The sequence below is a fragment of the Myotis davidii genome, unplaced genomic scaffold (genome assembly GCF_000327345.1).
Source record: "Myotis davidii unplaced genomic scaffold, ASM32734v1 scaffold732, whole genome shotgun sequence".
Classification (NCBI taxonomy): Eukaryota; Metazoa; Chordata; class Mammalia; order Chiroptera; family Vespertilionidae; genus Myotis; species Myotis davidii.
Window position 1 is genome coordinate 2,021,726 of NW_006284349.1, and position 14,264 is coordinate 2,035,989.

Below are 14,264 nucleotides of genomic sequence, written 5' to 3' on the forward strand. Positions count from 1 at the left end.
GTGTGCTGGAGGAATTCAAACTTTCATCTCGGCTTTTGCAATTAAATTTCTTTGGAAATAGCCAAAGTTAAAGAAGAATAGATGGTTTAAAATAGCAATAAGCTGCATGCTAAATACTTCTAGAAAGTACTTTTGGGTGATTGCTGTTTTGGATATCTGCTCTATTGATCAGCTGGAATTGGCTGGCTCCTCGGGCCACCAGCCTCTGTTGACTGGCCAGGTGTCAGAGTGGCACGACGGGCCCAAATCAGGTGGATTTGGTTGGACCACGAGGTTTAGAACTGTACTGGGCTTAAGGCGAGGCATTCCAGTGCATTTTGGTTGGTTTAAGCCTCTTGTCCTTAAATGCTCACACTGAGGGCTGGCCACGTGGGTGAATATAAACGTGGCTAAGAAAAGTGACGTTTATCTTCAGGTTTCTGGAGTGGCTCAAACAGGTTTGAATGATGTCACATGTTTGTCGTTGTTTTATAGGCCATGCAATTGCATATTGTCGCTCTAATAGCCTGTGAAATTGGGAACTTAAGAATGTCTTTGCATTTTTGCTTGGTACAGGGTGAAACTTAGGCAGGCAGGTTTGAGTAATGCTAATTTTAATGACCACCATAGACATCCTAATTAAGAAAAAAGGGGAACTCCCTCCACTTTCAGAAATTAATACATAATTTTTATAAAATCTCCTCTGTTCCCCCTTTAGATGGTATATATGGAAATCGACCTTGATGAGCCTTTGGCTTTCTTCCAGGGAATTTCAAAGGGCTGTGTATCCTCCCTTTCCCTCTAGATCTATAGCGATGAATATCACTGGTGTTTGAATTATTTTCAGAAAAGGGGTTTAATTTACTTAGAGCATTTTCTTTTAGGATTTTTAGTCATTGAGTTTCACATTAGGTAAGATTTGCTCTAAGCACCTTATTTTTGGGTTGTTTCAGGCAAAAGCCTGAGGATAAACATTGATAAGGTTTCTGAAGTTGAGTGGTTTGGCTGAGAGTCTGTCTCGTGGGTGGGAGACCTTTTTTCTCATCCTGATAGGGTTAACAATCCTAATTACTCGAGGCATTGAGAATGAAATTATGATGTATGTCAGATGCTCATTGAAGCCACATCCAATTCGGTGCAGCCCATTTATTTCTTCGTACATGTGAAAATCAGAAGGATCTTGGCGAGACTTTGGGAGTGTGGGCCGGGATTTGTCAACTTTGTTTTTCTGTGCTATTTCTTCTTCATTTGCTAGCTCTGTCTATAGAGTTCTCCAGACACTTATTGTGACAAGGTTTTTCGAACTATCCTAATTAATATTTCTGTGTTTCTTTGGTGGGTGGTACGGGCTCATCAAGAACTCGCTGAAGCCCACAAGCAAAAGCTTTGCAAAAAGGTAACGGTGTGTGAAGAAGGGGGCTGCCCTGTCCTACCAGCGGAAGGGTCAGGTTAGACTCAGGTAGACGAAAACGCCCTGACTTACACTTGCTTTCTCATCTTTGTACTTTACATTTTAAAAATATGCGCACATACCTTCTTTTTCCCTGGAATAAGCAGGAGGACGTTTTTCTAGACATCAGATTATAGGCAAGAACTCTGTTAACAGGTTCCAGCCACAGGGAGTGGGTTGCAGATGAGCAGGGCTCCCCAAAGGGCCCAGTTTTGGGAAGTGGGGTAGAAGACGAAGCTTCTATCGCAGCGGTTCTCAACCTGTGGGTCGCGACCCCTTTGGGGGTCGAACGACCCTTTCACAGGGGTCGCCTAAGACCACCGGAAAACACACATATAATTACATATTGTTTTTGTGATTAATCACTATGGTTTAATTATGTTCAATTTGTAACAATGAAATTGGGGGTCACCACAACATGAGGAACTGTATTAAAGGGTCGCGGCATTAGGAAGGTTGAGAACCACTGTTCTATCAGGTGACACAGGCCCAGGGACCAGCCAGCAGAAGCCCAGCCTGGCTGTGGACCGCATTGGAGCAGAGCTGACTGAACCAGCAGCACGGGGAGGCCCTGCTGGGCGGAGTGGTTCTGGGGCTGAGCTACTAGAATGCAGAGCAGCTAGGGAAGCGGACAAGTCACATTGTGTAGAGGACCCACTTGCTTTTGTCAGGGGGATGGGAGCAGAGGGGCTGTCACTTCTTGGGAGACTTGAGTGAAGTCTTAAAAAATGGATGGATGGGGGCCTTGGAAATGGGGAAAAAAGCATTGCAAGAAGGGGCCACAGTGAGAGTACGCGGGCAGGAGAGCATCATAGCCACAGGGTTGTCAGGGGGCAGGTGCGGGTAACGAGGGACTTGGGCACTTTGGGATGACATCACACACACCAGATGTGTTTAAAGAGAATAATGGGATACAGAGAAGAGGGGATAATGGAATGAGTGGGACAAAATGACATAATGGTGGCAGTGTTGTCTGGCAGTTGCGTAATGTGTACGCTGTTGAGGAGAAATGTAGTACGGTTATTTTATTTTCCAGCACAAAAACCAATTGCAAGAATTAACTGAAGTACTCAAGGTCCTACTCGAGGGCGGCCTGTGTGTTTTGGTTCTTGCAGAATCGCTGGCAGGAGGGCCTGCTGAGTCACCTCGCAGTTTTGAGGATAATGGGGTAAGATTTGGTTTGGATTACACCAGGCATGGGTAGTTAACATAATTGGTCATTTCATCAATTCACAGCACTTATTTTAAATGCCATTTAGGCTCCTAGAGACAATTGGAAATGTGAGCAGTTCCCCTCGACTAGAGAGCACTTCAGTTCTTGTACAATGGAGACGGAGCGGAGTGCCAGAGGGGACACCCATTGTTTCAGGCAGACCCAGGACGGGGCTCACCAGCGGGAGTGTGGCTCATCGGAGCCCCGCAGGGTGGCTAGCTGACAGGTGTCCCCATTGCGTGTCTCCATGTGTCTCGATTTTGGTTTCTGTGTGTTTGAACTACATGTTTATTAATTCTAATAATGCTGATTCTTATTTTCCTCATTAAAAGAGTAACGTATTTTGTATTTTTTTCCACACTCCCTAGCTACCCTCCACCCCCCATAATTCATTCACCCATCAAACTTAAAATTAGGTGACTTTAAACATCACCCTCAGGTGAATTATTTTAATGATCAGTGATTCCTCATTAAAGACATTTCTCACCCCTGGTCTGACCCTTCATCTGGTCCCTGGAGGTTTTGCCCCAGAGCTGCAGATGGCATCGCTGTCCGTGTTCAATTCGTGCTTCTGCTGGAAGTGGCTACACCCGCAGTTCTCAACCTGTGGGTCGCGACCCCTTTGGGGGTCGAACGACCCTTTCACAGGGGTCGCCTAAGACCATCGGAAAACACATATATAATGACATATTGTTTTTGTGATTAATCACTATGCTTTAATTATGTTCAATTAGTAACAATGAAATTGGGGTGACCACAACATGAGGAACTGTATTAAAGGGTCGCGGCATTAGGAAGGCTGAGAACCACTGGGCTACACACTACCCGGTTTGATCGTCCACTTCTTTCCTGTCGGCCTTCACAGGCCCTGTCGGCCTCAGCTCCCTACGGAGTTTTGTTCCCAGACAAGCTGCTGCCCTTGCGGCTCTGTGCCAGCTGACCACTTGGACCCACCTGTCCTATTTCCAGCTCTTCCTCTGAGCAGGTGTCCCCTGCTCGCCCACACTACCCCACCACAAGCACTTCTTTACTACCCATCTCTGTGTGTCAGGCACTGGATGAGGCTGGAGTTCCAGGGAAGCCCAGGGCCCGCCTCCTGCACCACTTACGGCCTGTGCTGGGATCAGACCACACACCCTGTGAAGGGCTGACGCAGCCACGGCGCAGTCACTAACACGCTGCGGCCTTCCTGGCTCTCCCCCCACTTCCTTTGCCCTGTCACCCCAGCATCGGCCCCCTCATTGGTATTAAATCCATTTCTATAGGGTCCGTTAGTGGAATTAAATTCCATCACACACATCACAGATTTTTATTTCCATTCGTTTCTGACAACCCACTGGATGAGCTAATGAGACGGAAAGAGGACCTTCGAGGCGTGCCCGGCGCCCAGAGCAGGACGGCGCTGCTGTGGCCCCCCAGCAGGAAGGAGACACGTTCTTCCGCTGTGAGATGAACGTTGTCCTGAGAGTACGCCCAGTGCTTGCTGCTGAGGTGACTTCCTCTGGGGAACGCCGTTTCCCAAGTTCTAGGTAGTTCCGTGTACTTACTGTCTTGGGAGATCATCTGGTTGCGTACTGCCACTTGGCACAGCCCTTACTCTCTGCCAGCCCTATGCCAGGCATCTTTACTGCTGAAATGTGTGCCGGGCCTCACCTCGGCTGTATTCTGTGCCATGACAGTCTCCAGAGCAAGTACTAGTAAAGCAGAAACACCCTGGAGTGGAAGGAGTGCACGGTTACAAGTCCAGGAAGGGACCGTGGTTCTGGTTCCAACACTGCCACATGGCAAACGTTGTGACCTTGGGCGAGCCACGTGACATCCCGAGTCTTCACTGTCTGCCCTGGGCATGGGGAATGGGCCTCAGGGACCACGGGGTGGCAGGGATTTTCTGCGGAGTACCCGCTCTATCCCATTCTAGCAATTTCCCTAAAAGTAGGTCAAATGATTTTGAGGCTTAGCGCTAGCTTAGAGGAGAAAGAGTGCTCCCTCCAGCAACTGCGTCTGCATTGCAGCCAAGGAGAGGGAGGAGGGGGTGGCAGGCCGGCCGGAGGTCCCCATCCTCCAACAGGGCGCTTCTCAGAGGTCTCCTGGGTCTTCGGGAGGCAGTGACTTATCCACGTGGGCAACCTGGAAGCGAACCCTGCCTTGGCGTCTCGGGCAACCGGCTTAGCCTCTCTGGGGATAATAATAATAACAACGCTTGTCTGTCTTAAGGGTTTTGTGGGGATTTGGTACAATCGTATTAGTAAACCATTCAGAGCATGCCAGATTCCCAACCAGAGTTCGTTACTGCAACATTTGCCAAAACTGTGAGCCTTGGGAAAACAAAACAGGGCTAAAGTCCTCTGGCCATGGTTACCCTGTGTCCGGCAAAACTTGCCCTTCTGGTCCAGTTGGCAGGCCAGATGTCTGGATTTGCCCCGCATTCTGTGGGATTTAAACATAGATCTGAAAAACCATTTGTGCATCTCTTTATCTCAGACAAGGCATGTGGCCTGAGCTCCCTGTCAAGCCCCACGGGGCAGGGGGCGTGGCCTGAGGCCCCTCCCCCGGGCCAGGCGCCATGCAGCCTCAGGTCCCTGCTGTTCGGTCATGATGTTATGGCATCCTGGCTAATTTGCATATTTCTCTATTATTATATAGGATTTCTTATAAATACGACTGCTTCTTTGAGAGGTCCAAGGGTATGTGTGGATAGCGGGCAGAAGAACAGAGATTTTCCCACGGCATCGACCTCGATTTGAATGCCTGCATCTCTGGGCCTCAGCTGTTTGACCTGGGGCCTCAGGTTTGAACATTGTAAAATGGGGCCTTGAGACGCATCTCCCAAATCATTGTGGAGATTAAAGGAGAATGTGAGTGTAGAAACATCCATGCAGCCCACCGCCTGGCACCTCCAAAATGCTTGGTAAGAGTGAAGGTTTTAGCAGCCTTGACACTGTTTCTTGCCTAAGGTTTCTGGTCACGAATTCTGGCTGGTGGATTCAAAGTGGAAATTCCAAAGCCTCTCAAAGGAAGGGTTCTACCAAACTCCTCTTCACGCGGTCGCCATTCTCTCTGCCAGCTCCACCCACGTGTCTTTTCCAGTTGAACCAGGATGGCGCTGCGGACCTCGGGGTCTGACAGGGTCTCGGGCCTCTGGTCACAGGCATTTTCTCCATGAGGGCCCATGGATCCCAGCTTCTGTCAGACTGCCCCCCCCCCTCCCCCATTCTCCTTCCGTTCACATTTGGTCGCAGCCCCGGGCTCTTTGGCTTCTTTCATCTAATCTGCTCCACAGGCTGACTCCTTTGTGCATTTTGAAAATGAGGGCATCTACCTAATGCATAAGTCTCCGGATTCTTTCCCTCGGGCACACCAGTTTAAAAAAAACACACACAACAGCAAACAAAACTAATAATAGAAAGGGGCAAAGAACCCTCTCTACATTTTCCCCTCCTAATTGCCTTCTGTCCTCCTCGCCTAGAAGCCCTTTGGATTTTAGGAGGCGCCCTTTCTCTTGGCATCATTCGTCCTATTGTTCTGCACTGAGTCATTGGCACATATATTTATGTAACTACAATGGTGAAGTCAGCCGGCTGGTGGTGTCTGCCATCAGGTGAATCTAAAGGGGTGCTGCTCAGCTCTTCTCATCACCCAAGCTCTAGGCGGTCACCGAGAGCACGTTTGTACGTTTGTTTAAACAAGATAAGGAAATGCAATTTTGAAAGAAGCTGCTGGTCAGTTCTGACCTTTGCCGTCCCTTGGGAATCCAGGTCTGCCCAACCTGCAGGGACCCGGCTGCCTGATCTGCAGCCTGGCAGGGGCCAGCCAGTAGCCCATGTTTGCCTTAATTTCAGCTGGTGCCTCTCTCTCTCTCTCTCTCTCTCTCTCTCTCTCTCTCTCTCTCTCTCTCTCTCTCTCTCTCTCTCTCTCTCTCTCTCTCTCTCTCTCTCTCTCTCTCTCTCTCTCTTTCCCGCCCCCCCCTCTGTCTCTGTCTCTGTCTCTATCTCTATCTCTATCTCTGTCTGTAGTAACCGTTTCCATGAAAAGCCATCGGCAGTCTGGTGAACAGAGGTGGAAGTCAGGGAGTTGCCGGTTCCACTGGGGACATGGCTCTGAGAGCTTCCTCTGGGCCAGCGTCCCGAGCTAGGGAGCATCCCCGAAAGGCGTCACTCACCTGAACCTGTCCACAGTGCCAGCTTTGTCAGGGGAGACTTCCCAATACGCTGTAGAGGCCCGCGCAGGTTGCACACAGAGAGGGCAGCTTATGCAATAGGAGCAAGCAGGGCAAGTGTCTGGTGTGAGTCCTGGTCCCTGGCCGTGTCCGTAGGTGGAGACACAGGCTTCGGTCTCGAGCCAGGCGCCTGCAGTGGCGGCAGGTGTCGGGTGGAGAGGAAGTCGACAGGGCTCCGAGCATGACCCAAGGTACAGCCCAGCTCAAGCATTGGGTGGTCAGAGCTCCGAGTTCTTACAGTCCCAGGGGTGGAGGTCCCACTCAGATTCATGTCCAGGTGGAGTCCTTATCCCAGTGGCCACACTTGTGGTTTGGGGTGTCCCAGGCTTCTTCTAAGGGCATTTCCGTTACACCCCATCACCTCAGGCTTGACACAACACTCGACATAACTGTTGTGGCGGACAGGACTCCATACTGGATTGTCCAAGAAGTCCTCCCTGCTCCTGCACTATAAAGCCACGCACCTGCCGGGCAGGTATGCGTGACCTGACCCCTGCTATTTCGGGGTGATGTTCAGTAGGAGGTGGACACTGAGGCCTGAGTTCAGGAGAGGGAAGTCAGGGAGGGAGAGGGAGCTTTGGAAGGTGTGAATCCAGAAATGACCATAGAAATTATGTGCCTGGATGAGGCTCTCGGGGGATATAGAATAAAAAGAGGGAAAAGGTCCACACTGAAGACCCAGAGTTATGATAGAAAGAACGTAGTCAGAACAACAAAGAAACTGCTCAGTCAGAAATGAGGTCACTGAATGGGGAGGACACAGGCTTTCAGGCGGGAAGGGCAGGAACCCCTGCTGTGCAGAGAAGCCAGGGGGGTGGGACCCCTGAAAAGCCAGCACCAGACTCTGATGATTAAAGTGGCACCAGGGCCTTCAGTGTGCAACCGCCCATCTGTCTGTCTCTGTGGACCTGCCTACTCTGGACATGTCACGTTAGAGGAACCATGCAGACTGTGACCCAGTGTATCCGGCTGTATGTATTCTTTACATTGCTCTTTTATGAGCCGCATGCATTAGGTATTGTGACTCCCATTTTGTAGGTGGGGAAAATAAGGCCTGAAGAATTTTCCTGCTCAAGGTCCAAAACCTGGACTGATGGTTGGTCAAAATGGCATAAATAGTTCTAAACAGTTTTCTACTTTAGATGCTTAGATATTCTACAGCGTTTTGAAGAGAATCCTGTGATATTGCTTAAAAGCACTTTGTAATGAAATGACAAGACAAAAAGACGGGAATGGATATTACGTTGTCTTCTTTCATTCAGTATTTAAGGTGCTTCATTTCCCTTTTTGTCTCCACTCAGACTTTTGTAAACAGCTAACTGTAAGGTGCATTAGAGACTAGATAGAGAAAAAGGGAAATCCTGAAATTCATTCAGAGATTAATACCATGGGAGGAACCACCCCTTAACAGAACGGATATTTTATTTGGGTCTATCTGAATTTTATACTATTAGATAGACAGAGATATAGATATGTTATACCCATCATCATTCATCAACAGGAATATTTCCTTATAGTTTAATTCTTGAGCATGTAAACTGTGCCATTGTCTATGAAGTTGTGTAAGTTAGATTATAATGTGAAGATTATGCAGCCTTGGATCGTGTACTGTAGAGCCTGCTTTTATCAAAGCGCTCCATCTTCAGATACAACTGGAAAGCCGTTCCCCTGGAGTCCTGGCTAACCGTGCTTACATGGAAGCCTACGGATACTTTTATACAGTCGCCAAGAGGTTACGATGAAGAAGAATTTTTTAGAATCTACTCTGATCGAGCTGTTCACCTTACAGTTTCAGAAGTGAACTTAAAAGGCTCCGCCTGTAAACAGCAAGAGGTCAAGTTTGTGTTCTTGTTTGGTTCCCTTGACGACTGAAAGGTGTGGCTGAGAACTCCTGGGTAGTATGTGCCACAGTGCATGATAGGTTAGGAGTGTATGCATGCTTGCGTGTGTGTGTGTGTGTGTGTGTGTGTACGCGCCCGCGCACAGCCCGTGCACTCAGGCGTTTATCACTGCTTGTTGTGAGTCTGCAAGAATAAACCTCTCCCTTCCACCCTCCTGCTTCTCTTTCTCCGGTGTCTCCATACCCAGCTGCCCGGTTGGCCTTTTCGAATGATGGCATGAAGATGAAAGACCCCAGTTTTTCAGATCATACATACCTGGATCCATTCCCTGCCCTGCTACCTAATTGCTGTCGACTTGGGAAAAGTTACGCAAAATATTGTGAACTACTTTAAATTCCAAAATGCCAGTCTTGCAAGAATCGTGTAATCCTTGTGAGGATGAGATGATAATCTGTTTGGCGTCCATGACACTTGGTAGGTGTCCCACATGCAGGTGTCGTCATGTGACCGGGAGAGAGGAGTATAGCCATTGGAGCTGGCCGGGTCTTGGGTGCAGAGGCCAACCTCTGCCTCTAGCAAATCTGATGTGTTTGAGCCACTCCTTTCCAGCCAATCGGATAGTCCTACTTCATGGGCTTCTGTGAGAACGGAGATAGCGTAGGTACCGGGGCTGGCACAGTGCCTGGTGATTGCTGAGTGTTCGATAAACACAATTCATTACATTTATGATAGCATTTCTGCACTTCCCTAAAGTTTTTAATACCTTCCATCCCCGTGCAGCAATAAGGTAACAATCCTTCCCCAGGTGAACTGAAGTTATGCCTTCAGGAGTGTTTAAGACTGTTTTCAGTCTCCGAAGCTCGGGCTGCATTAAGGCAAATGCCCACGAGATACGCGGCAGAGGAGGGGAAGCCGAGTCCTCGCCAGCTGTTCTCGCTGACACTTTGACTAAGATCTGGCAGAAACGTGACAGGGAACAGAGGCTTCCTTGGGGGCAGGATGGAATGGCTTTTGATCCAATTCCCTGTTTCTTCCCCTCCACTTAGTGTCTCTGAGCCAGAATACAAACTATTTGCAAAGATTCTAGACCAGCCGTGGGCAAACTACAGCTCACGGGCTGGATCCGGCCCGTTTGAAATGAATAAAACTATTGAAAAAAAAGACCGTACCCTTTTATGTAATGATGCTTACTTTGAATTTATATTAGTTCACACAAACACTCCATCCATGCTTTTGTTCCGGCCCTCCGGTCCAGTTTAAGAACCCATTGTGGCCCTCGAGTCAAAAAGTTTGCCCACCCCTGATCTAGACCGAGATGGGAGGTAGGGGAGTGAGAAGGACAGACCTACTTGCAGTGAGAAAGGACTTCAGAGAATCGTGAAAAGGATTGTGCTGAACTTGCCCCCAGCTCATGGTCACCATAGCACACTGGGTTGTTCCCTCTGTGGGCTGTGATTTTGTGTGTGTGTGTGTGCGCGTGCACACACATTTTCAGGATGAGCTCATTCTGTTTATTTGACACACGTGGCGGTGAGGGGTTAGAACCCAGGTCTGAGCCTGATGACATCTGCCAGCAGAGCTGCTGTGACCGTGTCATTTCCTACGCTCCAAGAGGACAGGGAGGGCACCCTGACAAGAAGCCGGTGCCGTGTAGAAAGGCCAAGTCTGAGTTTGTCCTTTGTGTGTAGTGCTTCTCAGACTCCGGGAGACTCCCTTCTTTAAGTTTGTCATCGGTGGGAATTGAAATAGGAAGTTTTAAACTTTTGCAGCTGCACAGGTCCAAGTTGGGGTGCTTACAGGGATGAGATGGGTGCCAATAGCTATCTCAGGGCATCTTTCTCCACTCCTCACCCTCAACTTACAACACATATTCCAATGGGAGGCGCTAGCTTCAGACAGGAGCTCCTTGGCCTCCCCGATTGGTTACGGGACCCATCCAGGCAGAGTGCCACCCGCTGCTTCTTATCACGGGTCTGGAGGCTCTAACCCAGGGGTGGGGAACCTTTTCCTGCCAACGGCCATTTGTATATTTGTAACATTATTTGCAGGCCATACAAAACTATCAACTTAAAAATTAGCCTGCTGTATTTGGTCAAACATTTAATTAACTCACCCCTAATGCCTTGGCAGAGCCAGACCAAATGATTTTGCGGGCCCTTACATGGCCTCACGGCCAGACATTCCCCACCCCTGAGCTAGAGAATGTGCTGGCATCCGAGGGCCTGCGGTGTATAATCAGCCAGTGCCCAAGAAGCGGCACCAAGGCAAAGAGGCGGCACGAGGAGCCACCACCGCCCTCCCATGGTTGGACTAGATGAGCTCATAAACCCCCGCTTTTACTGAACTCAACTTGATTTGTGTTTGTATTTTGAGGGGCTGTATATCCAAGTATCCTGACTAATAAGGACTCTCTAAATGAATAGCATCAGTTAAACTAAATACATATCACTGATGATTTCTGCGTGTCAGCGAATTCCAACCTCGATTGTCTAAGAGGCCCACTTCGTGGTCTGACTGCCACTTGCAAGAATGTAAGATGAGCTGGCAGAGCTTTTCAGAGATGGTGGCTTGACTTAGGCAAACAGAGTGGGATCACGGTAATGACAGTCTCCGCTCGCCTGGTGGAAGTAGGCTCTGAGAGGCTCACATTGACTTTACAAAGTGGCTGTAACCTCTTCTGCCACAGACACCAGCCTTGAACCGGGCGTTTCCCCAGTGTTCCCAGAATGCAACGCAAGCATCTCTAACATGACCGCCCGGACCATGTGATCACCCGGAGCCATGGCTGTGACCAGAGGGATAGGAGGGGTGGGGCCATCACTTGGAAGCGTGGGGAGGGGTTGGGAGATGGAATGTTCTCCAGATGCAAGGCAAGGTCATTTTCAAAGAAGGGAAAAGGAAACATGTATTACAACAGCCCAGTCATTTGAAAAACACAAACAATGGCTGCAAACACGTTAGGTTCCATGTGCAAGTATATGTAACTGGCAAGTGGAAGGTCGAGGGCCAGAATGCAGATCTTCCCATTTGAGACTATAACCATCATCCATGGATGTACGAGACCTTGGAGGTTTCGGGGCACATGGTGGTGTCGGTCGATGTAATTTCCCAGAGACCCGGAAGTTGAGTTCATGATGACGGGGCGGGGATTCCTGAAATGATTGCCTTAACTAGGCTGGCCTCATTGGTGACAAAGAAGAGAGGGAAAATGAGATACAACCTCCCTTTACTGAGGATTAGCTTTGAGCAACCAATCTGGAGGTCTCAGTGGACTTCCCTTAGCAGCCAGAGTCCATCCCCAAAGCCTCACATCTGGGATAGCGGGTGAACGTATGAATCAGCGGGGGCTGCATAAGACAATGCCACAGACAGTTATTTCTCCAGAGGCTGGAAGTCCAAGTTCAAGGAATTGGCAGTTTTGGTTTTCCTGGGCCTCTCTTCTTGGTTCACAGGTGGCCGCCTTCTCACTACATCCACACGTGGCTTTTCCTGTGTGAGTGCGCTTCCTCTGGTCTCTCCTTAGAGGACACCAGTCCTATTGGGTGAGAGCCCTCATTTAGCCCGAACTACCTCTTTAAATGCTCTATATCCAACTCCAGTCAAAGTGGGGGTTAGTGTTTCAACATGTGCAATTTGAAAGGGACACAGTTCTGTCCATAGCAGTGAATTACATGCGTATGTTTCACAAACAGCCCTTGCTTTCCTGCAGCGAGCTAGGTACCCCTTCAGGTGCTGGGATGGGAGCCAGAAGACCTCCAGCCTCAAGGAGTCGGCAGTCCAGCCGGGGGTCAGAATCACTAAAGAGCCTTGATGGTTCTCGCCACCTCAGAAGGGCTTAGGAGTGAGGGAGGAAGTTGTTGCTTGTTGCTGGCCCTGTGGCCCCTAAACCTGTCCCCTCCCCCCTGAACTGTTCAGCATGGTAGCTGTGTGATCCTCAGTCACAGCCTTGCTCCAGGCACTGATACGAAAGAGGAGCCATTATGTTTGCAGCAATGGCAAAAACCCTCATGCAGCCACGCTCCCAAAATAATGAAGCCCACGCCAGAGGCACCGGCCACGAACCAGCGCACACACAGTGTTGCTGGTTGTGTGATGTGTGTGTATTCAAAAGCAAAGGAGGAATGTGCTATGGCAGGGTGGAGAGGGGACTAGTCACCATCTCCCCTTTGGGTAGCTTACCTTATTCCTCCCATGTACGAAGACGGGAAGATGAAAGAAAAATGTCCCAGCCAGAATTGTGGGGAGATTCTGATAAAGATTGACTCTGAGAAGACCAGGATGGCTAGATAATGGGGACTTGGGGTAGGTGGCACAATTGAACGTAGCCAGCATGGCTCAGTGGTTGAGCATCAACCTATGAACCAAGAGGTCACGGTTTGATTCTTGGACAGGGCACATGCCCAGGTTGTGGGCTCGATTCTCAGTGTGGGGCATGCAAGAGGCAGCCGATCAGTGATTCTCTCTCATCATTGATGTTTTTTTTCTCTCTCTCTCTCTCTCTCTTTCTCTCTCTCTCTATCTCTCTCCCCCCTCCGTCCCTCTCCCTCTTCTTCTCCCTCTCCCTCCATCTCTGAAATCAAAACTTTTTTTTTAAAGTCTTATGTTGAAGTTGGCATATAAGGAAGGGCGAAGAATGAAGAGCTGACGGTCATGACCATGCGTAACTGCTACAGATGGAGGGCCTTGTCTCACGTGGGCCCAGTGCGTGGTGCTCAGGGTGACTTGAACGGTAGTGGTCATAGCCGGGCTGACCCTGGAAGGAGGTGTGAGCCGCTGAACTGACCAAGTGGGCCGAGAGTGGCAGACCAGGGCATCACTTTGGGTTGGAGGTGAGGGTGGCAGGGGCGACAGGGCATGTGTGGGGGAGGTGTTAGAGCCTCAGATACCATTAGTTCAAATCCATTACCCCGTCTATTTAGTGGGTGGAAAATACACCTTAAATCAGTATAATTTAAAAAGTAATGAAAATCCTGTTCAGAACCAAAGATGCAGCCTCTTCAATCTCACTTGCTAGTTCCCAACTTAATTTTTAAAATTAAGACACCTCTAACGAGACTCAAAATTGTTCACAATCCAAAATGTAGTGGGGGGAGATAAGATGAAAAATGGGAAAATGGGTTCTATTTCAAAAACGATGAGTGTGTGTGTCTGTGTATGTGTGTGTGTGTGTGTGTGTGTGTGTGTGTGTGTGTGTTGGGGAGGTCAGGAGGTGGGGTAGTTCTTTTCTGTATAAGGCTATTTAACTATAAATGGAGTTTGTTGAAGACATGTGAGTCAATGAACTTGGAGGAAAATGGCATTGCCAAAAATAGCTTTTGTGCTATAGAAATGAGTTTGGCATTAGAGGGACCTGGCTTTGAATCCTGGCTCTAACATGCATATTCTCCCCCCCCGCCCCCCCCCATTCATTTGCACATTTATGCCTCATGGCTTGGTCAGATGCTAGACCCTGAGCTTCTGTTTCTTCATCTGTAAGACCAGGATGCCACCTGCCTCTCAAGAAGTAAATTAAATCACATGCAGGCCAGGGCTCTGTGGCTCTGACAGGGCGGTCACTGTGGCTCT

At 49.1% G+C, this 14,264-nt stretch overlaps 1 protein-coding gene across 8 annotated transcripts in view; it reads left to right on the top strand.

The window, feature by feature from the left end:
* Nucleotides 1-14,264, top strand: part of FOXN3 (forkhead box N3) — a 289,030-nt gene that overhangs the window by 191,056 nt on the left and 83,710 nt on the right. Inside the window, exon 5 of one of the 8 annotated variants that reach the window (XM_015571468.1) lies at nt 2,466-2,509. The exons of the other annotated variants lie outside the window; for them this stretch is intronic. Within the exon in view, the coding sequence (XP_015426954.1) occupies nt 2,466-2,494 (29 nt within the window). The 3' untranslated portion in view covers nt 2,495-2,509. Of the gene's footprint in view, nt 1-2,465; nt 2,510-14,264 lie in introns of those variants that run through there. 8 annotated transcript variants of the gene reach the window in all.